Source organism: Plectropomus leopardus, chromosome 2 (genome assembly GCF_008729295.1).
Source record: "Plectropomus leopardus isolate mb chromosome 2, YSFRI_Pleo_2.0, whole genome shotgun sequence".
NCBI lineage: Eukaryota > Metazoa > Chordata > Actinopteri > Perciformes > Serranidae > Plectropomus > Plectropomus leopardus.
In genome coordinates, this window is record NC_056464.1 from 31528176 (window position 1) to 31555876 (window position 27701).

The 27701-nt window shown below is 38.2% G+C and overlaps 1 protein-coding gene across 1 annotated transcript in view; it reads right to left on the minus strand.

The window, feature by feature from the left end:
- LOC121959489 (immunoglobulin-like and fibronectin type III domain-containing protein 1) overlaps positions 1-18980 on the minus strand; it is a 35708-nt gene extending 16728 nt beyond the window's left edge. The window contains exons 1-6 of the mRNA XM_042508810.1: positions 18848-18980; positions 12327-12413; positions 4194-4313; positions 2881-3023; positions 1513-1612; positions 1328-1372 (exon numbers count right to left, since the gene is read on the minus strand). Coding sequence (XP_042364744.1) covers positions 1328-1372; positions 1513-1612; positions 2881-3023; positions 4194-4313; positions 12327-12375 — 457 coding nt within the window. The 5' untranslated portion in view covers positions 12376-12413; positions 18848-18980. The remainder of the gene's footprint in view (positions 1-1327; positions 1373-1512; positions 1613-2880; positions 3024-4193; positions 4314-12326; positions 12414-18847) is intronic.
- Positions 18981-27701: the final 8721 nt, after the last annotated feature.

Here is a 27701-nt window from a genome sequence, read left to right on the forward strand (position 1 = left end):
CAGGCGAGCGATGTGACCAGATTATCTTAGTTTATAAAAATGCAGCGCAGTGACAATACAGACATTTCATACACCAGACATGTATAGAGTGCTGCAGGGATGATGTTTTTTTTTGTTGGCCGACAAGGATTTAAGCATTGTCCTGGTTCCCTCGGCAAAAAACCAATTCGATTTTTTCCATTGGATTTCGGATTATTGCAGAAAAAAAACTCTGTGACAAACAAACGTTTATGATACTTATGCATTTTGTTCAGGAAGGTAATCTTCACAATTTAACTCCACTGTTATTATTTTTGAAGGTAAATACAAACACCAGAAGTCAAAATCTAACATTAGGCCATAAAATAAAATTGCATGACTTGAAGTCACGACCACAACAAGTTTGTAAAGCTGGGTTTGGCGTTACGACCTTCTGTAGTCTTATTTAGCCATCTATTAACAACTGCCTTTTTTCACCTAAAAGCTTCAAAATTCACAAGTGGGGTATTTATCAATGTATTTCATATCATAGAACAAAACAAAAACATTTCTCAAGTTTGTGTTAACCACAGACCTTACTTCAGGCATCTAGTCATAAACCTATTCAAACACATTCCTGCACCACTCTATAACACGGACCTGCCGTGGATGTTCATACAAGTCAGCTGTCCTGTCTCTATTTGAGTAGAGAGTCCAGTCTGCGGTGTAAATCAAGCTTTTCACTGATACACCAGAAAATTAGAGAAAGTTACAACATGCATACTGTCACAACCCTAGTTGTCTTCTTACTGCTTAGCATGATCCTGTTTGCTGATATTCACATTTTTCAGTCCATTTCTTAAAAAGCCTTTAATGTGTCAAGTGAAAGCGCACAGTGGTGCTGCACTGATATGACAGATGCTCCCTGACAGGTAGATTTTTTCCAGGAATTCCTATTAGTGAATTAAATGTCATGTTGCTATGGAAACAAATGGGCTAGGTTGTGGCTCAGGGAAATTGAGCTGCTGCTTCATTCCAAGTATTGATAGTTTAGATGAAAGCTACCAGCATCTATTCATCTTTGTACTCAGCTGGTTGCCCAATTCTCTTAAAGTGAGTTTTTAAGAAAAGTGATGAATGTGTTTTTAATTGCAGAGGTAGTTTGTCTGCTGTTGAGTGCTATTTGTATCTGACAGGGGCAAGGAAAATGCATATTAGCTCTTTTTTTGCCATGAGTTTGGCATTATAATGGAGAGCTTTGACTTGACAGTCAGAAATGCAAACTGCCTTTCTAAGGAAAATAAATAAATAATAAGATTTGCACCTCTTCAGATAAAATTTTGAGAGTCAAGTATTTGAAAAAACCCACCTTCTACTGGTGTCTTTTGCAGTTCCTTGGTCTTAGAGAATCCAACTGTAAAAAAAACAACTGAAATTTTCATCTCGTAATTTGTCACATTTCAATACAAATATGCCAACTTAGAGGTTTTATAATGCAGCTATTATCCAACACACTCGAGAGACACAGACTTGAAAAAATAATAAGGATCCTACCCGAAATAACATTCAAGACAACCGTGCAAACAGCTCTTCCATATTCATTTGTTGCAAAACACTTGTAAGTATCAGCATCTTCGGGGCTGACCTTAGGGAACTAATGGAATACAAACACAGAGTTTATGGCATTGTCCTTATCACTGATAACAGTTCAAACTTAACACATTGTCACATTACATTTCTAGTATATGACTATCTGCTCCATCTCCCATTCACTTCTATTCAAGCCCAAACGATGGACAAATTGAAACGTATGTTTCCTGTTTTGCCGCAATCTTACGTCTTTGAAGAGTAACTAAACCTCCTAGCCACTTTTTTTTTAAGTTTGAAAAGCAATGTATATGGGTATTTCATAGTGTTTATTGATTCAGGTCCAACTCTTGACATTTGAATGGAATTATTAAAATTCTCGATATTTTGTTATAAATATGCATAGTGACTGCCCTCTTAAGGTTGAAAACTGGCTATTGCAACTGAATTTTGCTATTGGTTGATCCTGGTAGCAGGAGCCTGCTTTCTTCATCAACCAACAACTCTGGGTGTGCGGGGGGCAGGGAGTTGCTGTGGATCAAGAGGCGGCACGATTGGGTGTATCTCAGCCCTCCTCCCAGCCCTGCCCATTTTTGAGACTTTAGAGGTTTAGTCAGATTGAGGTATTTTAATATGGGGGTCTATGGGGATTTACTCTGTTTAGCGTCAGCCTTAAGTGGCCACCTGATGAACTACGGTTTTTGGCACTTTACTGCAAAATCTGACAAGTTTACATTAAAAAAATTTCAGAAACCAATTGCCTTGCACAGTGTAACTTCATATAACTGTTATATCATAGCTCCATCATTAGTGATATCCTCTTGGTCATAATCAAGTTAAGTCAGACTAGCTTGATTTACCAAAGTTACTAAAACGTGGAAAGAACAAGGTAATTCCACTTGTCATTTTTAAGTTGCAACATCTTCAAAGAATTAAAAAAATATACAGCTATATTTAAAATAAGCTCAACATTTTGTTGTAAAGTGAACATAAATTAAGATTTATAGTTATTTTTACTTTCCTTTTTCAAGGCAAGCCGTTTGAAGGATTATTTATATAAGTAAGATCACCTTGTCATATTTCACACTGTTCCACATTGGCTTCATTTTTCAGTTTCGGAGGTTGCCCCTTAGTGTTGTCTCATTACATAACTGCACTATCGAACAACAAATTGTAGCACTGCTCTCACACACTGTTTACAGTCATTATCTATGTCAGAAAGGAGACATTGTGTCCTTTTTCGGGGTGGAGTGCGGGTAAATTTCGTTGAACAGAAACGTAATGTGACCATGTCTTTTAGATACCTCAGTATTTTGTGCTACATAAAGAGCTTACCTCAATAGTATGCTCGAGAGTTGCCTCGTCATACTTTTGCATGCACACGCCAGGGAGAAAATTTATTTCTCCATTTGCTCTGCTCCACGTTATAGTCGGGGTTGGGGTGCCCACCACTTTGGCTTTAAAGACTGCAAATTTACCTGGAATAATATAAAATGAAGATTTCCTTATTAGTGACTGACAAATCCGTCATCGCCATTTTCTTCATTGAAGATGAAAGATACATAGCAATAGACACACATGCAAATAATTAAACATTGTGTTTGGTTCATTTTGTTTGGCACATTAGAGTAAAATACTGTTTAACATGTTTTACAGTTTGTAGGTATATACTCCACTTTTGCTGTTTACTTTTACATGTAGCTGCACATGATTAAGCTCAGGGGTGTACTGAAAAAAATTCTAAATTTTTATCACTTTTTGTGTCATGTTTTAAAATAAGTAGCAGTTAGAAACACAGAAATTGTTAGTGTTATTTTCCACCCATAGAACCCATAGAAAATAAAACATAAATGTTAAAGCATAAATGTTACTTTCTCACTAATTTTCATAGATAACACATAAAAAGATGCCCTCAAATAAAAACACAACATTCCCTACAGCTAATTTCTAGTTTAGCCCTATGCTAACTTTAAATTAGGTCAAATATTTCATTTGTGCTGCTTTGTAGGCTTTCCAAATGTTATTGGGTGGAATTGATCAAATGCTGATGGTGAAACAATCAACACCATGTGGACTGTATCACTCAGAAATGTTTATCCACCATAGAAATCATGCTACTATCCGTGCCCCAAATGACAGGCACACAGAGGGGCCGGTATGAGACAAACAGGGCCGGACGGCAGGTAAAACGTAATTTTTTTTTTCTTTTCGTCGTTTTGTAGTCCACTGATGTGGCAGCCTGCTGGGATTTGTCCCAGTATACCAGATGGCCAGCACACCACTAATTCAGCTCTAGTCAAGGAGTGTCAACTCATTAGAAAAAGAAGCAGCTGATGTGCGTTGAGGAAGATTTGATCTCTTATGATAGACTGTCAAGGTTTCAGAAGTTGGGAAGGTGAAATCAGCCTCTAAGGTCCGCTCCTGTCTGAGAATTCTGTTCATTCTTGCTTAATAATGCAAATATTCTCTGCATACTGAATGTGGTGTGGCTGGTTGCTCATTCCTCCTGCAGTCTGCAGGTTACTTTGTGCCATTTGTGATTAAGATCAATGCATTTTTTAATGTCCAGTACATGAGAGTTAGTTATTTATTTATTTTTTAAATTTCTGATTAATTCGAGTCTATCGCTCAGAGACGTGGATACTTACCCTCTTGAATAGTCAGTGCAATGGGTTTGCGGGTGAAATCTGGAGTTGACTTTCCTTCTGGAAGTTCCTCTTTAAACTGCGTTATCATGACACCGGGCACTTTCGACTTCTTCTTGATGCCTGATCAGTCAAAACAAAAATATTATCAATTAGACAATAATGTACAGAGAGTAAAAGTTAAAGATAGAGTATATACAATATACTCATTAATGATGATGTTAACTGATGATGATGATGTTAATGACTTTTTCAAGTAGCCACTTCTGTAAATCTGTGAACTTGAATGAGTACAATATGTCTGAAGGAAAAAAAAGTTTTAGAGAAAGGCTCACTAATTTAGCATAAATGTGGATAACAAATATGAATGCAAAACCCAGATAAATTCCCCAGTTAACATTTATCAGAGTGAACTTCACACATAATCATATTTAAATAAATGTTTATCTGAAGGAAGAAGGACGTTGTGGAATAAAAATGCCACAATAATGAGACAAACTTCTAAATTCTTTTAAAGCTCTGCAGTTGGTGCGATAATTTATATAAACTTTATTTTTTTTTCCAAAATATTTTCAAGATTGTAAGATTATAATTTATTTATAAATTCTGTCACATGTCAACAGTGAAAACAAAAGCGACTGCAAAAGTCTTGCGACTAAGTTTGCATAACTCTCTCTGTCACCTTAAGTCTGACCCTGCTAAATGTTTGTTATACTTGTTCTTGCAAAATTTCCACTGCCCTTTTTGCAAGAACAGAATGTTAGATACTTAATTTACACCCCCACCTACTCTACATCTCCTGTGTGTTGACTTTGCGCAGACATTTTATTCTCATATATTGCTCATAAGGAGCAGTACATACTGTACAACCAACAGTATGGCCAAAAGTCAGGAACCTTTCCAAAGGGGATGTGACTATCAGATGTATGCATCAAGACATACTTGTCTAACCACATATTTTAAGCAACTTTGTAAAAGGCATATCCAAGTTTTCTGAAATAATGTACTTTGGACTCTCCCATGTCTTTTCTACTTTATGGATCTCTCTCTTGATATTAGTAGTGAGTATTTAATCTTCATATAAACATGCACCTCCAAGTGACTTGATTAATGTAAGTAGCAGGCGAAATAAGCTTATAGTTGTGTTGTAATAAATCGAGGACTCTTGCCATAAACATGAAAGTTTATGTCTTGTTGAAAATATGAGTATAGTTAATATTAATTAAAATATGGGACAATTCATATTGTAAATTGATTGTTGTGAAGATAGTTGAAACCTATTGTATGCAGAGCTGTTTGTTTCAGTAGAGTTTGACTGCAGTCCCAACGGGGAGTCTGTCGCATGTGACAGGAACCTTAGATGATTGGTTTATATAGTACAGGAACACCCAATATCTACCTACTGCCTTTTCTTTTTAGCATAGACTGTATTAAAATAATGGACGTAGCTACTGTGATTTCACGCTTTTGTTTGTGGACTCCTGTTTTGAAATCCTTAGTTCAGCATTTCGGCCATAGCTATCTTAGATTTTGGAGCCGGGAGTGGCCATATTTGGACAAGGGGGTAGAGCTGTGGAGGAGCGAGGGGTGGATATGATTAACACACTGTTGTGGTGGTTCATTCAAAGCAATTCACCCTTGATTATCTGAACTTTAAGCCTCCAGTTGTCATGAATGAGAAAATTTGCTATCCAGACCAAAACCAGGCTGCACACGTTTATTTGTGCTGTAATGTTGGGCATTTTAACGTGGAAGTCAGTGGGGATTGACTTGCTTCTGGAGGTAATGAGCAACTTGACAAGAAATGCAAGAAATTATTAGGTTTAGGAAATGATTTCTAAGAAAAATCTAGGAAAAAATCTCTAATGTGTTACATTTGAAATGATTATAATTTTAGACTTAAATATTTTTTATAGAATAATAACAATTTTTAAACTTTTTTCAACTTTCATTTTTTGGTGGGGTTGGGGGTGGGGGGTTTTCATGTATATTTAGCAAATTTCTAGGTCATTTCCTCCTTGGCTGTTCACTGCCTTTTCCCATGTTTTTGAAAGAAATCGAGACAATTTTGCCAGGTTTCAAAGGATTAACACTGGCCTCGGAGGTTTCCACTTGAACTTTACTGACTGCTGCGTTGTCCTAATAATGATATCAATGACTACACACTCAGTTTTCAGTGCACTTTTACTCACTTTTTGCCAAATTCTTAAAATCAGTTTACTATAACTAGACTTTGATGGATCAAGTGGGGTAAACTAACCATTCCTAAGTGTTATATAAAATAAATATTTTGTGCCATCTTTATCTAAAAGCTAGTCAGATTTTAGCAAGCAATTCAGAATAGTTTGATGCTGACAATGTACTGCTGGTAGTGAAACATTAGGTGACTGCTAGCTAGCTTGTAGGCTGTATCTCCGAAAAAAAGGTGATTTATTTGTTTATAATATAGACTCCTGCTTAAACAGCACCGACATTTTTGTGAAAACTTAAGCCTGGTTTCTCTGAATGCAGGACCAGCCTTCATGTGTCTTAAAATGTGGAATATGTTTACCTGGAATACCACTATGATTGTCCGCATGGGCGAAGAGTTATTAGAGTCATTAAGAAAAAAAAAATCATCCAAGTGTTTATTTTTACCCACTTATTCTTATTTCAATCAAATTTCTGGCACATTCTGTGTACATTTTAAAATGTTTTATATGAATCAAGTTGAGTGAGGCCTTGTGCTACATTTTTGTGTTAAGCTAGGTTGTGCAGTTTTTTTTTAACCTTTATAATATGTGACAGAGGCTTATTTAAACAATTTAATAACAATTTTCATTCTTTTTGTAAGTTCACAGAAGCAGTTCTTGGCTACCGTAGTAATCCCTAAAGTATGTACAGTCATGACAGTCAATATTTCTAATGAATAAAAAGCCCATATGTTTGTTTTGTATACAGTGCATATTATTCTTATTTCTAGCACAGTTCAGTCTAAATGATGAGCACTCATAACAGGGAAAGTTGGGCAGAAGTTTTCTGTGTGGGGAAAAAGCACTGCCCTCTGCAGTCTCTGGAGGTCCACAGGGTAAAAATTATGAGTCCAACTTAAAGCTCACTCTAGAGTTGAGTTAGGCATTGAAGCAGGTTTAAATGCTTTGCAGAAATCCCAGAACACCTCAGAGTACCAATATTGACTAACCCATAGCAATCTCGAGGGCGGCATCACTGAATGCTGATCGCAGAGCTTCAGCTGGTCCAGGGATCGTTAATTATTTTCTCTTGGCATGAAAGACCTGTAATAGGCAGAACGTAAACTATAGTATATGTAGTTTAAGTAAGGAGAAATGAGCAGGGTGCCCCAGCGTTTTGCAGTGTTAAGCGTATTGGAGGTGAAGTGCTTGCGGCAGGTGCTACAGAACAGTATGTACTGTATGTGGCAGAGAGCTGATGACATTACATGAGTTTTGATGCTGTTAACAAGCTCAACTTTCACGCTGTGGAATCGGGAGGATGACGCGGACATCATTAAAAGCAATTTGTTTGCATGGAAATATTGATCAGCCTATTAATGTTGAACAGCAATTAAAGCTGCGTGTTTAAGCCGGGCATTGATTTCATGGGTCAAACAGTAAAAAGTATGATGTGGAATATAATTAGAATACATTTGGTACAGAAAAACACATATATACTGTATATGTAAGTTATATTACATTCATTCACAAACATCTCCAGACTCTTGATTTTTTTTTTCCAGATGAGCGTGTACTTTGGCTAAACTCATTAAAAAGCTTTTGCATCATGTTTCATTAGTTAATGTTTTAACCCCTTTGTTGTAGCTGGACATTTTGAGGATGAAGTTTCTTTGAAATTGGTATTTCTTTTGTTATTCTTTCATTTTATTTTAATTTGATCTCTACAGTCATTTTTATTCTGCACTGAAAGTAGTATAGAAATGCATCTCTGACTGCTATCCAAACCAAATAAAAATATATGAAGCTACACAGCACAGGAACAAATTTACATAAGAAATTACAGTATTCTAACTCTCTGAATATAAAGTACATAACTCCCTGCACTTGAGTGCTGCACTCTCCTCTTTTTATTACTCTGCGCTTTCATCTTTTTAATTTCTTTTGGCTTTTCAAATTTGTTTTTTTCTCATTTCATGTCCTTTACGGCTTATAAAGCACTTTGAAATGCTTTTGGGTATGAAAGGTGCTTTATAAATACACCTGGCTTGTCTTGCCAGATAAATAAATAAATAAGAGAATGATAAACTTTCTAAAGCTGCTGAATCACAACATGTTCCCACTGTTGTGTGACGCTTATTCTCGGTTTCCCAGTTGCTGTTGTTGGGCTCTTATACGCTGGAGAGTTACAGTTTTTTTGCTACTCAGATGTCCACTTTGTAGCTTAAAAACATGTACATTGACTAATGGAGAATCCCAGTTTACAGTATGTTATCATTTAGGTTTACTGCAAAGATATCAGCAGTTTTCTTTCTGTAGATATGAACTAAAAGCTTGCACTTGTCATTTCTTTGTTTCATGTCACGGCCATGGTAACAGAGAATGATTTGATATCACGAGGTATCACTGTGTACTTGTGTCGCCATAAATCCTTTCCCAGTAATTGTCAAAGGAATACGAGAAATCAAAAGATATCGAGAGTTGGGTGAAGCTTAAGGGCTCCCAGAGGTCACGGGTGTCGTTCCGGCTGATTACCTCGGGACCTCAATGTTCTGTGTTAACTTGACAGCACATGGTTCTCTTAGAGCTGCTTTGAACTGCTAGGATCATAGAAATTGCAATTTTGTGTCTGTGACAGTCCCGGTCGTCACAGTAAAGCCGAGGAGAGCACGAGGGTCAGGCATGAAAAGGCCGAAAATCTCCAGGGAATACAGAAAAGCTGGTAACTTTAAGCGGTGACTCAGTGTGCCTCGGTGTTCGTCGTCTGAAAATACAGCCTCAAATATAGCCTCAAATACAGGGTCCCTGCAGATCCCGCAAAAGTCTTACACGACACTGAAGTAATTTGAATTCATTCATCTAAAGTAAGGCCGTCATTGGTATTAAAATGTCTTAAATCTAACTTCCAAAAGTCTTGAAAGTGCTGGGACATGGGAAGTAGGATTAAATGAATCATTTTTTCAGAGGTTGCTTTGTAAAAGCTCAAAACAACTCATCTAAACTCAATCTAATCTCATCTTACATTTCTGGTTTTGCTCCCTTTTTCTACAGGTTTAAGTTTTAATGTTGAGACTTTTTTTAATGCACTCAATAGATATATTCCTCTCAAATTTTGGTCACAAATTTGTTAAAATCTGTGTTATTGAGCGCTTCTCCTTTTTTTCCAGCCTTTTCAAGTTTTATGTCATACTACACATTTGGGTAAAATAAAATTGTCATTTAATTTTGGTTAATAGAAAATTAGTCCTACAGTTAATTTCAAGTGGCATTAAAAAAGTCATAAAATGTCTAAGTTGCCTTAAAACCTGTGCCACAGATGTGCCATAGACACGCTGACTGCAGGATTCTCCACCTGAGCTTTTGCCTGTGAACTTCATGTTCTTTTCACTCCCATAGACATATTGATGTTTTCCTGAATTTGGCAGTACATCCAAATGACCTTACAGCCACACAGGTCAGTGATGATGACTAACTGCTGTCAGATCAAGACCCTGGTGAGGACGATGAGCATGCAGATGAGTTTCCCTGAAACAGTTTGTGGCGGTTTGTGCAGAAATTCTTCAGTTTTGCAAACCGATTGTTGCATCAAATGTTGTGGTGACTGGTCTCAGACGATCTTGCAGGTGGAGGCGCCAGATGTGGAGGTCCCGATGTAGCCTGCGGTTGTGAGGCTGGTTGGATATACTGCCAAATTAATGGACGCAACATTGTAGACGTCCAGTGAAATGATCGTTCAGCTGGATAATCTTGTAGTCATCGTGAAAAAAGTTTTTTATCTTTAACTTGAATCAGTGAAAATGGGAGCAAAACCAAAGATGCCATTTCAATTTTTCTTCAGTTTATCTATTTATATTTTTTTACTGTTTTACTGTTTAAAGACTCACATGCAAGTCATAGCAGAACAAACCGCACTCAAATTTTGTTTCTTGCTTGGATGTTCAGAGCAGAGGATCCACTGTCCACTGATCCAAATTCATCAGAAATTGGCTATAATTAATCAAGATTTTGCAGCATTGCTCACACAAGGCAACAAACACCAGATATTTTCTAATCCCATTCCACTGTCGTCTCAGCTGCAAGACAAAATATTCATATTTAATGTTAGAGAAAACATTTACACTTCTGTTGTAGTTATCGTAAAAGTGGTCTTAAATTTAATTCTTAGTGGCTTTTAAAAAGTCCTTAAAAGTCTCAAACTTTTGATAAGTGTTTGAAAAGTCTTTTACTAATACCAAATTGACACTGTCTGTGTTTGATTAATATTGATCCGATTTTTCAAGTTAATTGTATTTAAGGTTGAATAATTTTAAGTGGCCACTGAGGTGACCTGTCAGACAAGCTTGATTTTTAGGAGACATCATGCCGCCCTTTGAGGATGTCCCTGAGGAGCAGGTGCACTTATTGAGACTGAACTGTGCCAACATATTATAGAGGACTAATCAGTGTTTGGGCATACTTTTAAAAAGTGGCATTTTATCCTTTAAATTACAAGATAAAGTAGACACACATGGAAATCAACCGCAGTGCCCTTTAGCAACAGCCTGGAGCTATAGTTGTTGTTTAAAATGTCACAATGAAATGCATCTGTTGTGACACTGAAAGTTGAATCATCCTTTTCGGATGACACCTTTCAAGGCGTGATAAAGAACACAACATACATGCAACTCACCCAACGTGGAGTCATGCACTTACAGACGGTGAGTCGTTTGTGTGATTTGATTGTTTTTTGCTCGCATACCTTTGTCGTCGGGTTGAACTCCGTCTGAACCGTCGACTAAACACGCAACGTGACAGCAGGAGAGGGAACAGGACAGGTAAATATTAATCCTGACAAAAGCACCATGGCAGGTTGGAACTTCGACAGGATTATGGTCACAATAAACACAAAACACCACAAAATACGGGATAACCCAAGTATGGGAAGCACAAACACAGACACAACTTAGGCAGAACAGAATATTCAGAGACATATCACACAAAAGGTTAGTCATAGACACAGTATAATACAATATTAGCAATATATTGTTGCAGCATGAGAATATTTGTGCTGTGCAGCTGCTGATTAGACTTAACTTAAAGCTCGTTCAGGCATTTTCTCACGGCTCTCATGAGATCTCAGGATGATTCCTGCGCGGTGCTTGAGAGAATTTATGTGCAAATACGTTGTGGAACTTAATTTTAAAGACGTCTTTATTTTATCTTCTATCAAACAAGGACACCATTATGTCTTCAGTTTTGTCTTCAGTTGCGGCAGCGACCGCTCCATTGATCTTCAGATATCCGCAGAGTGATCCTGAGAGAAGATTTTGCTGTCATTCAGTGGTGATGACATCCTATTTGCATCTCATCCTCCGCATCTGTGACACCCGTGTTCATTTATGCGACGGACATCTTCATAATCACATTTTTGGGAAAGAGCGCTTGATGAATGATATGGCCGCCGCCACTTTCAAACTTGCTGCTGCTTCTTTTTTTTTCTTTTTTTTTGGTAGCAAAAAGCTTCTAGTGAAATGTTGTCTCCTTGCTGACAAAAAACGATCTTTACTGTTGAGTTTTCTCAGAAAAACCATGAATATTGGACTGCTTCCACTTGACAAAAGAAATAGCCAGGGTGCTTATCTTCATTTTTTCTCAGTGAAAATGGCCAGCCCTCAACAAAATACAGCATTTTTCTTTGTCTGGAGTTTTCCATGTCTTCAAAAAAAGATACATTTTGTAGACACAGACCTTATGCATTCTTTGTCGTGGAAAGCTTCCCAGGAGATTTCATGTCTTGCAGGTTTTTTTTTCTTCCTTGAAAGCATTGCCACATATATCTTGATTTTTGTATAAAGAGTAGTTGTTTAAGTCAAATAGATCCTGTTCGTCATCATTCCTCAGATAAGAGGTGATGCAGGAGGAGACAGCTGTAATAGAAACTCTCGACTGATCTAACCAGAGAGGGCGTCCATCACCCTGCACTTACCCGCCTGCCCAGCGGCAGTTGGATCGGTCACCTTTGACCTCTTCCACATCTTGGCTTTCCTCCCAAGCTCTGCTTATTCACACGGCTCTGTAGCAAAAAGACAGGAGATACGAGAGGAAATATTTAGCACTGAGTGCATGGCTCAGAAGCAAATAAGTAATATTGACTGGCGTACGCTCTAAAGTCTGAGGTGTCAGTCTTTGAGTGTTGGTTGCCTGTTCTCTTTTGAAAATTCAAACAAATGTTTCACTGAGTCATCTAAAACTTTTGGGGGAAAATCAGAAAACTCATAGTTTTTTCCAAAGCTCACTGCAGTTACTCTGAGCAGTCAGTAAGAGGCAGCAACTCGTGTCATTTACAGTAACTCATAACACGGGGCGAATGCCTATCTCAGGAATCCTTTGGAGGTATGTGTTGATTAAGCAGGGAACTTGTTGAAGCCCTAAATAAGCAGGGTGAAGAGTTAGGCTCAGTTTTAAAAAGCTCACAAACTGCCACCACTGTCGCCTCCTGGTCCTGGTTAATGTAAGATGATTTATGGTGCTGTTTGAAAAAAATAAATACAGGTATTTATCTGAAATGTCATGTTTCAGGTGACATTTTCACAGACTTTTGAAAAAAAAACTGCTAAAAGATGCAGCATGCAACACCACACCTGCAGGCAAATAATACATATCAAATCTATTACCTAACAACAATAACAATAATAAAAAAGATAATAATAATATAACAATTTATTTTTGAATTCTTCTGTTCAAAGATTCTGGTGAATTTTTTCTTGTTTTTTTTGGTGAGAAACTTGTACCAGGTGCATTGTTAAATGTGAGGACTGATTCAGTTAGTGACCAGTGTACTGCTGTTGGGCCTTTTTGTGGACCCAGTCTGCATGTTGTGTGAAGGACAGGGACATTATCTTCTTTTATCACTAGGGCAGGTGCAATATCAACTTTATCGTCCTATTTTCCAAGTAACGCTGCTATTTTTATTCCACCTCAGTATGTGTTACCTTCTTGTGTTGTGTTGTCTATGGTTGACTATGACTGTGTTGTCTATTATGCCATATATACACTTGAGATGCAGCTTTATGCCAAATTTATCTTATCTTGTCTTGTCATTTAATTTTATTTTTCAAATGAAATAACATTTTTAGCACTGACTCTGAAAGGGACTTCATTCAACACCACCACTATTCAGTTAGGAGATTTATTAGAGATTCCACAACAATTTAACATTAAAACATCAGGTGTAATATGACACTTCTGGAGATTATAGCTGGCTCTCATGACACTTGTTAATCTGTTACATGAGTCATGTCTCTTCTCTGTTATGAAAGGTCACATCATGCATCACTCTATGTCATAACTATTTTTTGTTCTTGTAAAATTTGACCTAATGACTCTCAAGTTTAAGGGTCTTAACCTTCTTATTGGACAGGGACTTTAAAGTAGGAGTGGTTCCATACGGGGAATTAATATTATTTCGTTATTACTTTGCAGCTGAACAAAGAGTTTGAGAAAATGCAGTTGACATGAGGAGGTGAGTCCTGTTTGACTTCTGCTTTTAGTGCTTTGTGTGAATTTTGTGCTTTCTTGGATGGTTTAATACAGATTCTTTAACCCCAATCCCTTAAAATACCTTCGATTATGTTTTCCTTAATGCTTTGGTATTGTGCATGAAAAAGTCCTGGTGACTATTGATTGCATTATTCTTCAAATTGCATTATCACATCCGTCTGCTGTAATAGATACAAGCCTGCTGTGAATGGTTTTTACATTTTTCTAACTGCATGCGCACTCAACCTGTTTCAATTCCTCTAAACCTTTAAAGCCCCCAAAAACCTGATATAAAATTTCCTGTTTCTCTTTTTCATTAAATGTTTTTGAGACTTAAATCTCAGTGTTCACATTAAACTGAAGTGCTTATAACAAGCTGTTTTAGAAAATTTTGGTTGATTGTTTCGTCGTCATGCTCGTGATTTGGTCAGACGATCAAGGCCGTGTGTTTGCCAAAGCATTTCTTTTGCCAGCATAAAACGACAGCAGTTGTTGTTTAGCTTAATAGACTGTTTATAAAGATGTCCATCACTTCTTTTTGTCCTCTGTGACCATTGGGCTTTGTGGTTTTTGTCCCACCCACTCCCCAGTGTGACTGGACGACTGGTGACAGTGTCAAGCGCAGCGTTAACCCAAAGTTAACCATTTTTCAACTCTATTTTTAGTCAGAATCAGAAATAATCACAGATGACATTCAGTGTCAGAATTATCCCTAAATTTAGACTCTAAAAAGACACAGCAGTTCGAGGCTGGATCACAAAGCCTCTGAAATTGATACGATCACACGGTTAGAGTGCACTCTGAGTTTAGTTCATCTAGAGATGACGTTTGGATTTTTTCCCCCATCGACCAATCGATTGTTTGAAAAGTAGGAAGGATTTCAGTTGACCAAGATTTTTTTTTGGTTGATTAAAGAGGAGAAGACCTGTTATACTTTTACATATGTTGTTTTTATAAATAATGTTAAATTGGCGCATGTTCATGTTAAACATAGACAAAGTTACAAATAATGAGGTAAATGAATGTAGAAGTAATCTCTGTGAGAAAAACATCTCAGGCTTCAAACCATTTTGATCACAGTGTTTCTAAAGGTTGTCCTCTACAGTACACTACTGTACCGCTACAGTATGATGATGTAGTGTGATTTCTTGGATTCTGGATTTGGATTGGATCTGGATTTCTTTATATGGTCATCTGCTTCAGACATGCCGCTGCAGGTGTTTAGATTACGTAGGCTTCACCGCTACATATAGCTACATGCTAACGTCAGGAAAACATGTGATCTTGGCTGCCAGTGTTGTAAAGTTCTCTCATATTTTGGTTCATATTCTTGCTGGAGAATGTAGAAGGTTTCATAGGTGATTTTTTTGTCATGGTAGTAAGTGCACTCTGCTCTGTTACAGTCATTCCCTGGCTGCAATGACAGTGCTGAGATGCTGAGATACACAGACCCAGAAACACTGACCAATCAGAGCAGACTGGGCTTTTTTTAGAGGGATCTTAAAGAGACAGGCACTACAGCAGCATTTCAGACAGAGGGTGAATACAGGTGGCTAAGCACAGACAGTATGTGGAAAATAAGTCGTTTTTTTCTTTTATCATTAAAGCATGTGGACTTGTTTTAGTAGAAACCTTAAAGACAAGCACTGACCTGAAAATGAGCATCATACACCCCCTTTTAACAAGTAGAATATTGTCTAAAAGCTGAAATATTTATTTGTATAATCAATCTGCTTTGGTGGAGTGAGGTTTTTTTTTTTTTTTTGGACATGCACCGTATTTTTTACTGAATAGAGAATCTTAAATATTTCACCTCCAATTTTAAATATTTACAGTCTGTCCTGGTGTAGCACTGAAAATAAAACCTGCTGTTTTGGAAAGTAAGTGTTTTATTTTTAGTTGGCCTGGCACTCCAGCATATGTTCAGATCAGTGCCGGGCTCCAGCAGCGATCTTGGCTGTTGCTGGATCTTGAAAATGAACTACGCAACACATATGGTAAAAGCAAAACAGCCTGCAACAGGAGACAGTTTGGCAGGAGGCCCTTTGCATTAAAGGAGCCCCACTCCTCCTCCTCCTCCCTCTCAGTGGTTTTGCTGTTGTAGCTCATTACATTTATAGTTTGTTTGGCTGATGCTCTCGTCTGATTCCATTTAATCTGACTTGTGGGGGCGGTGACGCCGTAGACCAAATAACTGTCAATAGATCCTGAGCATTTTTCTCAGTTATCGGCCCTGAGATTTTAAAGATTTTTGCTGCAGTCTGTATTAGAGTAAACACTTCTCTTGCAGGTAATATAAAAAGTCACCAAGATTAAAACTAGAGACCGGCTATTTGAAATGTTGAACCATTATAGGAAAAAGACGATATATCCAGCTTTTCATCCTCAGAGCTTTGACTCGCCTACCCGTGTTTTTTTTTGTACTCTTTAATGAATATTTTACCCACAAAATGAACACTTTCATATCAGTTAGTTATAAAGAATTTTTGAGAAAACGTTTTTCTCATATGCATCTACAGAAAAACGGAAAACATATTGATTTTTTGACTGATTAGGTACCACGTTTAACAACAGCAAAACTAGCGCTGCCTACGAGCTCAAAACATCTGTTTACAAACTCTCATACATACGGGCCCATGAGCTTCTACGAGGCGTCACTACAGTCTACGAGTCCAACCCTCACGCCTCCCTCCCTCTCAAACACCAAACTTGAGTCTTCAACATGGCAGCCCACAAAACAATGGATGACAGCGCGCCAGCTACGTTTATTCAGTCTGTAACTAAAACCATACTATTTAAAACTGAACTGACAGTAAAACATACATATGCTCTCTCCAAAGCCAGACTCCAGCGCTGAGGTTTTAGTGAAAATGCACGTTTGGGAAGTACTGAGCATACAACTGGATAAATGAGACTTGGATTATACAGCACGAGTTGTAAACGGATGTTTTGATGACTTTCGCTGCTGTTAAACATGGTCCCCAATCTGCCATCAATCAATCATTCATTTATTCGTCACATGGAAGTTATTAACAAGGTACAACTCCAGTGAAACGTGATCCCATCAGCTTCCTTTAACTTGAGCACAGTGTGTTAGTCCTTATTTGCATCTTCTTATATTGCTTGCCACTGCTTTTTAATTGTCCATGTTTCCAATAAATGAGCTGTTTTCCGCAGAGGTATGCGAAAAAACGTTTTCTTTACAAATTCAAGGTAACGTGGCATGACTCACAGGTACACAAAAGGTCTTTTTGTGGGTGAAGTGTTCCCTCAGACAGTTGATATCATGGTCGTGTTAATCTCACGCTGTTCTGTTCTGCACACACAATCATACAGGAGCAAATCGTGTTAACATAAACATGATAGATGTTTACTAAATATGATGTTAAATATAATCTTAATTAAAAGATCCGTGTGGTAATTATCTGCTGCTGTAGTATTTGACAGTTTGTCTCATAACTAATTCCACATGATTCGTGTTTGACATGAACAGAGTGATCCGTGAGTGGGTGTGAGCTTCCATAGCTGTCCATGCATGGTCAGATTCTATGATGTTTGCCTGTAATTTAATCTTTGCATGCGATAAAACACCGCATCCCTTGACATTACTTAAACCTGACCTCTTCTTGAATTAACAACATGAAAAACAGTGACAGTCTTTCTTCTTGAATTAACAACATGAAAATTGTGGCAGTCTTTAGAGGACGCCAGCTGACTTCTTTTAAATGTATACACACAAAAAGATACATTTGAGAGGCTGCACAGCAGAGAAGCAAATTATGCCTAATGTCTCAGTAGTACGTGACATGTCTCAGGGCTTCAGTCACCCTCTGCAGATGACTGCACCAATGACCACATACTCTTGAAATGGCATTTGGTAGCTTCTCAAATGTCCCTCGCTGCATTTCTCCACACGTCACTGACTGCAGTGTGCGACACAGAGAGTGGCTTCAGCTGTGTAACTCACATGAAACTCAGCCCGATGACAAGGCCTTTTGGTGTCAAAGGAGCGCTAATGGTGCTATTTAAACTTCCCAGGAGATTTGCTCATTTGTTCAATCGCTGTTAGAGGCCTGACAAGTTGATGCATATTTGTTGTTCAAAACATGCAAGAAATGCTTAGGCTGTTGCATGTTGTGTGTGGCGGCGTGTTTTGATCAGTCCGTGTTTACTCTGTGTTACGTTTTTAGTCTTATCTTCTAAATTGATCTTGTTCTTTCAGATCTACGAAGCGTAACCACATTGAAGATAATTGCTTTTTACAGAAGCACATTCTGCATGTGCAGGATGTGAAACACAGGCATAGAAAGAAACAAGTACAGCGCCAACATTATCAGCCACAGTGCTTCTTTTAATGTGAAAAGAAATCCTATTTTCTGCCAAAATGCAACCCACAGCCTGCACGCAGCACCCTGAATCTCAGGCTACATATCGATTTGATACCTCCATCTAAAGTTAGTCATCATCACCCGACAACCTCACAGCTCTGACCTCACTGCTGTGATCCAGCTTCCCAGATTTAAAGCTGTGAAATTCAAACTGAGAAGCCTGCATGCCGCACTGAAGTGATTTCATGCAGCAACACCAAATTTGTGTGTAACTAAATCCTGTACAACGTTTAATGAATATCAAAATTATTAACACACGCTGTAATTTGAGCAAGTGGAATTAGGTAGCACATAAAATTGTGCTCTAAGTTACTTTATTGCTCTTTAAGCACAGCAACCCTTTGTAAAGGAAAATATACGTATTCATAACAGACTTCCATTCAGTTTTGTTTTTACGGCGCCTATTTGCACACCTGCTCACAAAATGCTGACGTCTTTCTGATGCAAACATTGTATTTATCCTGATTATGTTCTCAGGACCTGACTTACAAAAAAAAATCAGACTGACTGAAATCCATTTTTGCTCTCTGTTCAGAGTATTTCCTCATCTAGCTTGCCTTCATTTTTTAGGGCCACCTACCTGCTCACAGTCCTCTCAGCTCTGTTCCCTTTCAGGCAGCAGTCTGGTCACACTGTGCCTTCTCCTAATTTTTGTCAATGTAATAGATCCTTCCAGCAGCGTGCAAAGTCTGTGCTTGATGCTCCTCTACTGACTAGACCCAGTGACTGCCAAAAGCTGTTTAGGCTTTTTTGTATTTGTGGTGACTCCAAAGACATTGGTGGTTGGGTGGGCGGTCAGGGACAGAGGGGGCACAGTGAAGGGTGGGTCACAGAGCAGGTTAAACACCTCTTAAAGAATCATTTGTTCCCATAAACCAGATGTAGTGGCACATGAATGAAGTTTGTTTACAAGCCTGGAATCGAGTACACGGAGTACACAAGTTAAGGACTTGATTAAGTCGTGTCAGTGTGCTGTTAATGGGAGTCTTTAACTCTTAAAGTCCCTGTTCTTTATGAAAATAAAGACTCTGAGAACCAAACTCCTGTTGTGTCTGTTTTCCCCGAGACTCATTTGAAAGGAATGTAATATTGAATACAGATAAAATGCAGCCGATGAGACAGTAGACATTAATTTGCAATGCACCTGCTTATCTCGCTCCACTCAGCACACTTCTATTACAAACACACCCTGCATAAAACCTAAGAAAAGGATATTAAAATCAAGCCGTCAGGTGGATATTTTCACAAAAAAAATCAACATTTGTTTGTGTGCTTGGATAACTTCAGGATGCTGTCTTGTGAGGATGATTTCCTGTAATCAGGTTTAGTGGAAGTGATACCTTCTTGACAACAACTGGGACATTTTAATTACCATCCTGCCAACTTCAATTAACAAAAGAAGGAATCTCTAAATGGCCGATATTGATTTGACAAACTGGAGTGGAAATTTATAATGATGATGTTCACCGGATGAAGTTTGAAGGCAGGCATTTGAAAACAAAGCAGAAACATTAGAATTGATATTCAGGTCAACTTAGGACATGTGATTCTGTATTAGGCTTGGAATAAAACCTATAGATGCATTACAGCTAAATCAAGGCTCAAGGCTGCAGCCCTCGAATGCTTGTGCCTGTTGTCTTTTATTACAGACTCTGGTATTCCAGTTCCATGTCATGTTGGGAGTTGTATTATTTTAAGACGTGCCGTAAACGTTGCCAGCCACTGTCCTTAGAGGCTTAAATAAAGAAGTGATGTGTAGGTGCGTAACATTGTCACCCCCCATCGGGTGTCGAGTCAAACACGGAGCAGCTGTTATGAGTTTGTTATGTTCTCATGAACATCTGAAATCTGATCAAGTGTATAGACAAGTGTTGTAAAATCTGCTGTAAAATCCTTACCAGAAATACACATACAGTAAAACAGCCTTTCTTTTTTTCACAGTGTACCTCATATAAAACATGATGAAAAACTTATATACAGTAGTAACTGTAAAAGTGTTGTTGTTGTTTTCTTTTTTAGATTTTTTTTAAATAAATAGATGTTGGCAAAACATCCCCCAAACAAATTAATAAATAAAAGAGACAGGTATGTTAGACCTCCCTGAAATGTGTGTAATGTCATGCCCCGATGGTAAAACTGGTGAACTTTGCCCTCAGGAAATAACAATCGTAAATCTTTCTCACTTGAACAAAAATGCCGAAGGTATCATTTTCTCGCAGGTGGCCACGGTTCTGTACCTCTGCAAGTCATGCATTATGCAAAGCAAAAGTACAAGTCATTGCAAAAAACAATGTGGTCTGCTTTTATTTTTTATTTTGAATTATTATTTTTAAGAATTTTTTTTTTTTTTTTACTTGGGAATTTGTATTAATTGTGCTTTAATACTGATGTTTAGTTACTCAGCTACACATCATATGCGATTATGGAATCTAATACAGTAACAAACGAGTCGCTTACATGTTACTAGATGTCATACAATCATAAGCACTTAATGCTTAAGCATACATACATGTTCGCCAGCTACTTAAATGGATTACGGGTTCCCTTGCATGGAAAGATAACACCACAGGCATGTTCTGGTATATTGGCCGAAGGTTTGGCCGTGTCATCTAGTCAGGTCGAGGTCGGGCATGGGTTGATGAGGAGCATAAAAAAAAACTGTCTGGTGCTATATTTGGGTCAATGCGGTTTTGTAGCCACAAATAAAGCAGGATGGTATCGGTAATATAAGACACAAGATGCCAGTAGAAAATAATTTAATGAGGAGGGCTTGTGACGATTGTGTCCAGTCATATGATTTGATTGATTGAGCACTTATGAAGTTATTTGATGTGCTTTTGTTTGCTTTCATTTATTTTGTAGAAGATATTTCTATATGAAGACTTTGTTGATATCAACTTTATTAGCTTCTGAAGTAATTCACACACGCATGCAGGCTTCATAGCAACAGTCAAGAAATATTCACTGATAAGCCAGTTTATTGGTGATGCCCAGCTGAATCAAATGCAGTCTAAGTCAATAATCTTAAACAAATCCCACCTCGATGGAGGTTATAAGGCGTTATCACTCCCAACTCAACAAATACAGCAGCCTGGTCAGCGGCCCCATGCAGCGTTCACACTTCACGAGCAAGCTCAAAATTCAGTTTACACAGATTAAAATAAAGTAGTTCATGTTGAAAGTAAAGACAATTTTAACCTAAATTCATAGTCCCCCAAAAGAATAGGTTTGCATTCATTTCTTACTTCTGCTTCATCACTCACCTGCAGGTGTATCTCCAGACTGATCGAATTCTTCAACGAGATGTGGCGTTTCAGATTTGTAGCTCATATGGCTCGCATTCAAGATCATGTTACAGTTGGTCGCATTCAGTTCGTCAAAAACATGAGCTCATTAAACGAATGTGCTCTTTTAGCGCAATCATGCACAACACCAGCCCTACAATTGACGCTTCGTGTGGCTTTGGCGAGTATAAGGGGAGAAACAGAGGAAGTCAGGTGATGTAGAGTAAAGAGCAACAGAGTTCATGTAGAGAGGAGATACCTTCACCTAGGAGACCGCTTTTCGTATCGCGTGTGAAACCAAGAGTCGATGTTGACTTATTAGGCTATAACCAAGAAATGTGAGATGACTTGAGTAACGTTCTAACAGTGTAACATGCCCTGTACTTTCCTACTGTGCAATAATATCTAAAGGCTGTATTTCTATGTTTTTATAGTAAATATACTACACACCATGTGTGGATTCATTATCCTGTGCAACTTCCAATCATGTACATACAGTATCTGTATAAGTTAAATGTGTATGAAGTGTATTTTATATTATTTAACTTTTTTTCTAATTTGTATTTTGTTGTATTTTTATCCTTTTTTTTGCACTCTTATTTTTTTTGCGTTTTTTTCAGCTTCTGCTGCTTGAGCTGTTGTAGAGTGTGAATTTCCCCAGTGTGGGATTAATAGTCTTATGACTAAATTTATGTAACAAACATACATGTATTGACCCAAACTCTGATCTTTTCCTAAACCTCAACATAAGGTAATTTTGAAAAGGCGCTTAATGCACGTAATAAATGGAAACTGACACATACAAACTAATAGAATCACAGTGTAGACAATACAAATGACAAAAATTACACTGTGAGAAAGAACTTTACTGTGTTATTTTTAAAGCCTGTCTGTAAACTATAGACGGGTTCCCACAAGTACATTGAAACTGGATTTGCTTGCTGTAATCACTCCTGCTGTTCATGACATCCCTTCAAAACATGCTTCAAACAAAAGAGTCCTGATTCTGTGGGAAAAAGAAGTTTACCAGTTTTTGCAGCTAATATAAGTTAGATGAAACAAGGGTGGGCATCTTCCAAAGTTACAATCCTGTTATTACCAAAATCCCTGTTTATGTTTCCTTCGACAGCGTTTCCTTCCTGAACTGCAGTGTAACACAAAGGGGGAATTTGCACTAAAAATACAGCTTGTCTCAGATTACCTCCATGATCTCCCCTCCCCTGCTGTTTCTCACTTCCTCGTATTTTTGTTTACTGTTTTTCTGACTAAAGCTTTCAGGTATATGTATCCAGTGACGGCTTAGCATTCACTAAATTCCTTGACCCACATGCCTACTGGCTCCTTACAAGTGTGTCTGCATCTGTTTCTAATGGTCTTTGTCATAATTCACACTCCACCTCCTCTGGCTCCCTGTTGCCTCCCTTCCACTTCATTTACCGTCCATATCTACCTATTCTTTGATATTCCACTTCGTCCTTTGAGCCTGCTCCCTCAAGCAACGTCTTATCTCGCTCTTTTTCATTTTGATCCGTCTCGGTCAATGTAGCATTTTACCACTACATTATTGCCAGACGCAGGCAGCTGTATTTGATATTTGTCCGTGAAGCATCAATTACTTTGTTAGTTTGCATCATTTGACATGAAAGCTTTTAAAGTTGCCAAATGTAATTGCTGTTCTTTCTTTTTTAATGACAGCATTATAAGATTTTTTTTTCTTTTTGCATTGAGAGCACTGCAAAGGTGGAATTTTCCCAGGCGACACGGCTCTCCTCCTCAGGTGTCAGTGGCAGCTCTACTTTCATCAGGATCATTTTGATAGTGTCAGAATCAGAGAGACATTTTTATCAACCGTGGATAATGTTTTGGGGCTTCAGGGAGTTCACAGACGCGATCAGAAAAGGTAATGCCCCCAATCCTTGTAAGAGGCGAGACGCTGATGAGGTCACACCATGTGTCTGATTTACTGCCTCTGCTGGATTTGCTATGCTGATACACCCCGGTCTGGACTCGGCCCAAAGCGGCATGTATAGAAATCAGGAGATATTTTTGACTCCTTTGGTTGTAAAAGTAGTTGTGAAAAGGTTTCAGAGTTCAGAGCTTTGCGCAGCCCTGTCAAGGAGTTCTCGAAGGTCACAAGCATTCTCTATTTTTGGCACGCACCAATAAGAAAGTGACGTTATCATATGTATTTTTCAAATTTAATAACAACAGTCACAAACGGATTTATGTCTGGCTGCAGTGTGTTTGTTGGGTTCAAGATTTGGCCTCTATCTCACCTCTGAACCAGGATGCTGAAGTAAATAAAACTTTTCACCTCCTTGAAGCACACATGCATCCAACCAGTGATGCTGAACAGGCAGCTAAACTTCTTACTTTACCTCCAGAGTAATTGAAAGCTCACTTTTCACACTCCTCTGACTCTAAAGTGGCGTTCATCATGTCCCCGTCATGGACTCAACAGTGTGGAAAACTCAATTTTGACTGAATTATACTTTCAAAGGAGTACTTGTACTGAAAATGTACTAAGACACATTGACCGAAGTCGTCCTCGTAGCAAAATGCTTATCACACCTAGAAAACCTGCAGTCTGATGTGAATCGAGTGGAAGCAGTTTTCTTGACATGTGGTATTACCTTTACCTGACTGTCTGAGAGACACACAGGAAGTTAGTGGGTCAGATTTTTGGTGTCATCTTAAAGTGGTGAAAGAAGTACTGAGATCTTTTACTAAAGTAAAAGTAGAAATACCACTGTATAAAAATACTATAATAAAGTTTATCAGTTAAAATCTGTCTCTAGTAAAAGTAAAGAAGTTCTTGCATCAAAGTGTACTTAAAGCATCAAGTATTCAGTATGCAAAATCATCCCATTAAGAGTCAGGTACACTATATATTGTATATATTGCAGAGGCTTGACCAAGTCATTGTTTTGCAAGTCACAACTAAGGGTCAAGTCTTCACACTAAAGTCACAAATCAAGTCCCAAGTCAAGACTGGTGAGTTCCAAGTGGAGTCCCAAGTCTCAAACTTTGAGTTTCGAGTCCCAAACAAGTCACAATGTACTTATTAATGCAGGTGATGCTTTTTAAAATTTTGTTTTTATTTATTGAAAGGAGTTTGTTAGAAGTTGTTGCATCGTCATCTGTTATTTTTGACCTGCATCTGCGATTTGTTTATTTTTGTCCACAGCAAATTATTCGTACGGCATCAAAATTATCTTTGGTTTCATTGTTTTGCAACTTGCAATTAATGCAACATTTGTGCTTTATGGTTTACTCTGCAAAATAAATAGCATTAATGTTTGTTGACTTTGGAAATGAACGGACATGAATAGATTCGTTACACTAAATAGTCTGTTGCACTAGTATTCGATACTTAAATATAGTCATGGTGATAGGGTACAATATGATGGAAATATTATGAAGCTCTATAATGTGTAAGTTTTGAAAATGTATTGGTTAACGTGTTGGAATCCTGATATGTCCCTTATGGGGTCAAAGTATAAAGTAGCAGGATACGAATTTAAATGTGTTACTTAAAGTGTATTCTTGTTGCTACATATGGCACTGAAGAGGCTCTAAATATAATGCACAATCAAAGAAATAACTGTCTACATCTTCACATTGTCAACATTTGTATCATTAACTCAACTACATTTAACTGTAACGAGGAGACAAGTGTGAGCAGCAGACTGAATTCTCTCCCGCTGTATGGCCCATGCACGGCTCTGGCATGGCGCACTTAACAGATGGTTGAACAGACGTGTGTATTACCTCGATAAGAGAGATGATACCGTCTTCATACATGTTAATTGACAATTTAGCAGGAACGTGAGATGGTCACATCTTGGCATGTTGCCATGGTCAGAGTGGGAGCTGGTGTCAACCTGTCAACACAGCACATTGAGCTAAATTGGTTTTCACGCGGCTATTAGCTGAAAGATGAAGTTAAACGTAGACAAAATTAGGTCTTAATTATGTGGGTGTAAGCAAGGTTATGGACTAGAATTAGATATTCCTTACAAGAGTAGGGACTATGAAGCTGCACTTGTAGAGATTGATTTAGATCTTTAAAAAAAACCCAACTTTGGCAGTCTTTGGATGTTTAAGCATGATGGCATTGATGAATCAGGTCTGAGTCACTCATCAGCAGTGCAGATGGATGTGGGTATGAAGTGGATCAGCTCGGCCTGCAGGGTCTTGGGTGAAGGGGGTTGTAATTGTGGCAATTATATACTTAAGTCATTTTGTTCATCCTCCAGTATTTATACTCATGGCTGCATCCTGTGATTGTCTTTCCTGGTGGAGGTGAATGTTAAAAATGTAACGTGTTAGGTCGTGCCCATAGTAGGGATGGGGATCGTTAATTTTTTTTGACATTGATACCATGATAGAGACTCCTTAACAATCTGAGTCCTCATCAATACCACTATCGATACTTTTCTATTATTTGGAAGAAAGATGAGTATATGTTTTTTACAGAGCTAGTTTCACTGTCACTTTCAGTCATGATTTTAGTGATTAGGAAATAAATTATTGTATTTTTTTTAAAAAATGTTTACTTTTTTTGTTAAGAGTTTTTTGGGGCATTTTTGCCTGTAATCGATAGGACAGTACAAGTGTGAAAGGGAGAGAGAGCATGCAGCAAATAGCCGAGGCTGGAATCGAACCTGCGGTTGCTGTGGTGAGGTCACAGCCTCTATACATGGGGCTCCTGCTCTATCCACTGGGCCACCAGGCGCCCCCTTAAAATATTTACTTTGGAAAATCTTGGCATCAGTAGTTTTAATGATGTATTATAAGATGATGAGAGCTCATGAGAGGACGTTCTTTTTCTTCATGCTACATTTGAACACATCATGTAGACGCATTTAGATTTAATTTGATGCAGATCAGTGATGGGATTTAAATACCGTGACTCGACTTGAGGTGCAATGTTACGTTATAGGACCCACGTGACTCAACAGCAGTATTGATAAGCTCAAACATTATTAATTTTAGGGTTTTTAAAAAAGTGTAACCAGGTCCTAAGCAGAACCGGGTTTTAATTCCGGTCCCTAGTCCAGATGTGGAAGAAGTACTGTGATTCTTTACTTAAGTAACCAATAGCTGCTTTTATACAGAGATTGCATTTTGGGGCCACAGTGAAGTCCCCCTTTTATACCGCCATTGCATTTTTACACAGAAGAAAACGATGGCGGCATCATGCCACTCCGGTGTGTTGTTATACTGCATCCCGGCATCCCGCAATCAAAAAAGGCATGACAGGTGTGACGTTTAACACAAGAGCATCTGCCTTTATTGTGACATATAATATACACATCAGCATATTTTCTAAACAGTAACAGAGGCATAACGTCGTTTACCATCTCTGTTGTGTGGCGGCTGATCTCGTCCTCCGCTCAGAGGGTTAGCAGCTCCTTCCGACAGTTACCACTCTCCGCTGCCGGTGTGTGTGCTAACATTACCTGCCGTTAACTTCTGAATGAGAGTCCTTTGTTGTGGAACAGCACTTGTTTTTCGGGCATGTTTCTGCTTCTGAGTTAGCTGCTAACGAGTCTGTCGTTTTAGCTCCTTCAGCGGGAGTGTTCACAGCATTTCAGAGCAAAGGTTTTTAAAGGGATTAGACAGGAGTGCCCGCTGTCCCTGCTACTTTTTAATGTTATCATTAAAGTTTTAGCTGTCTGTCTCTGTCAGTGCGCAGCTTCCTGAGGTATACACAGAGGGAGTATTACACATAAAGCGTCGCTTTATGCAGATGACCTTCTTCTATATCTGTGCAATCCCACCCTCTCCATGTCTCCTATCTTAGCGATCTTGGGACCATTTGGAAAAATATACAGCTACAAACTTTTTTTTTGAGATTTATAGTTTTTATTATTTTTCATAGAACGACACACAGTAGATACAATGTAGACAGGGGACATTAAAAAAGGACGTTGCCTAACAGTGCTAAGGAACAACCCCTTTAAAGAACAGAGCATTGAATTATACATAATAATCACAAAGCCAGTAACATAAACAACATAAATTAAAGACTAATACTGTAAATTGTGACGAATAACAAACTTAACACGTGTAAACAAAACAAAACAAACAAAAAAAAGTATTTTACAATGGCACACAAGATAAAAAAGGGATAAGGGAGTTTAC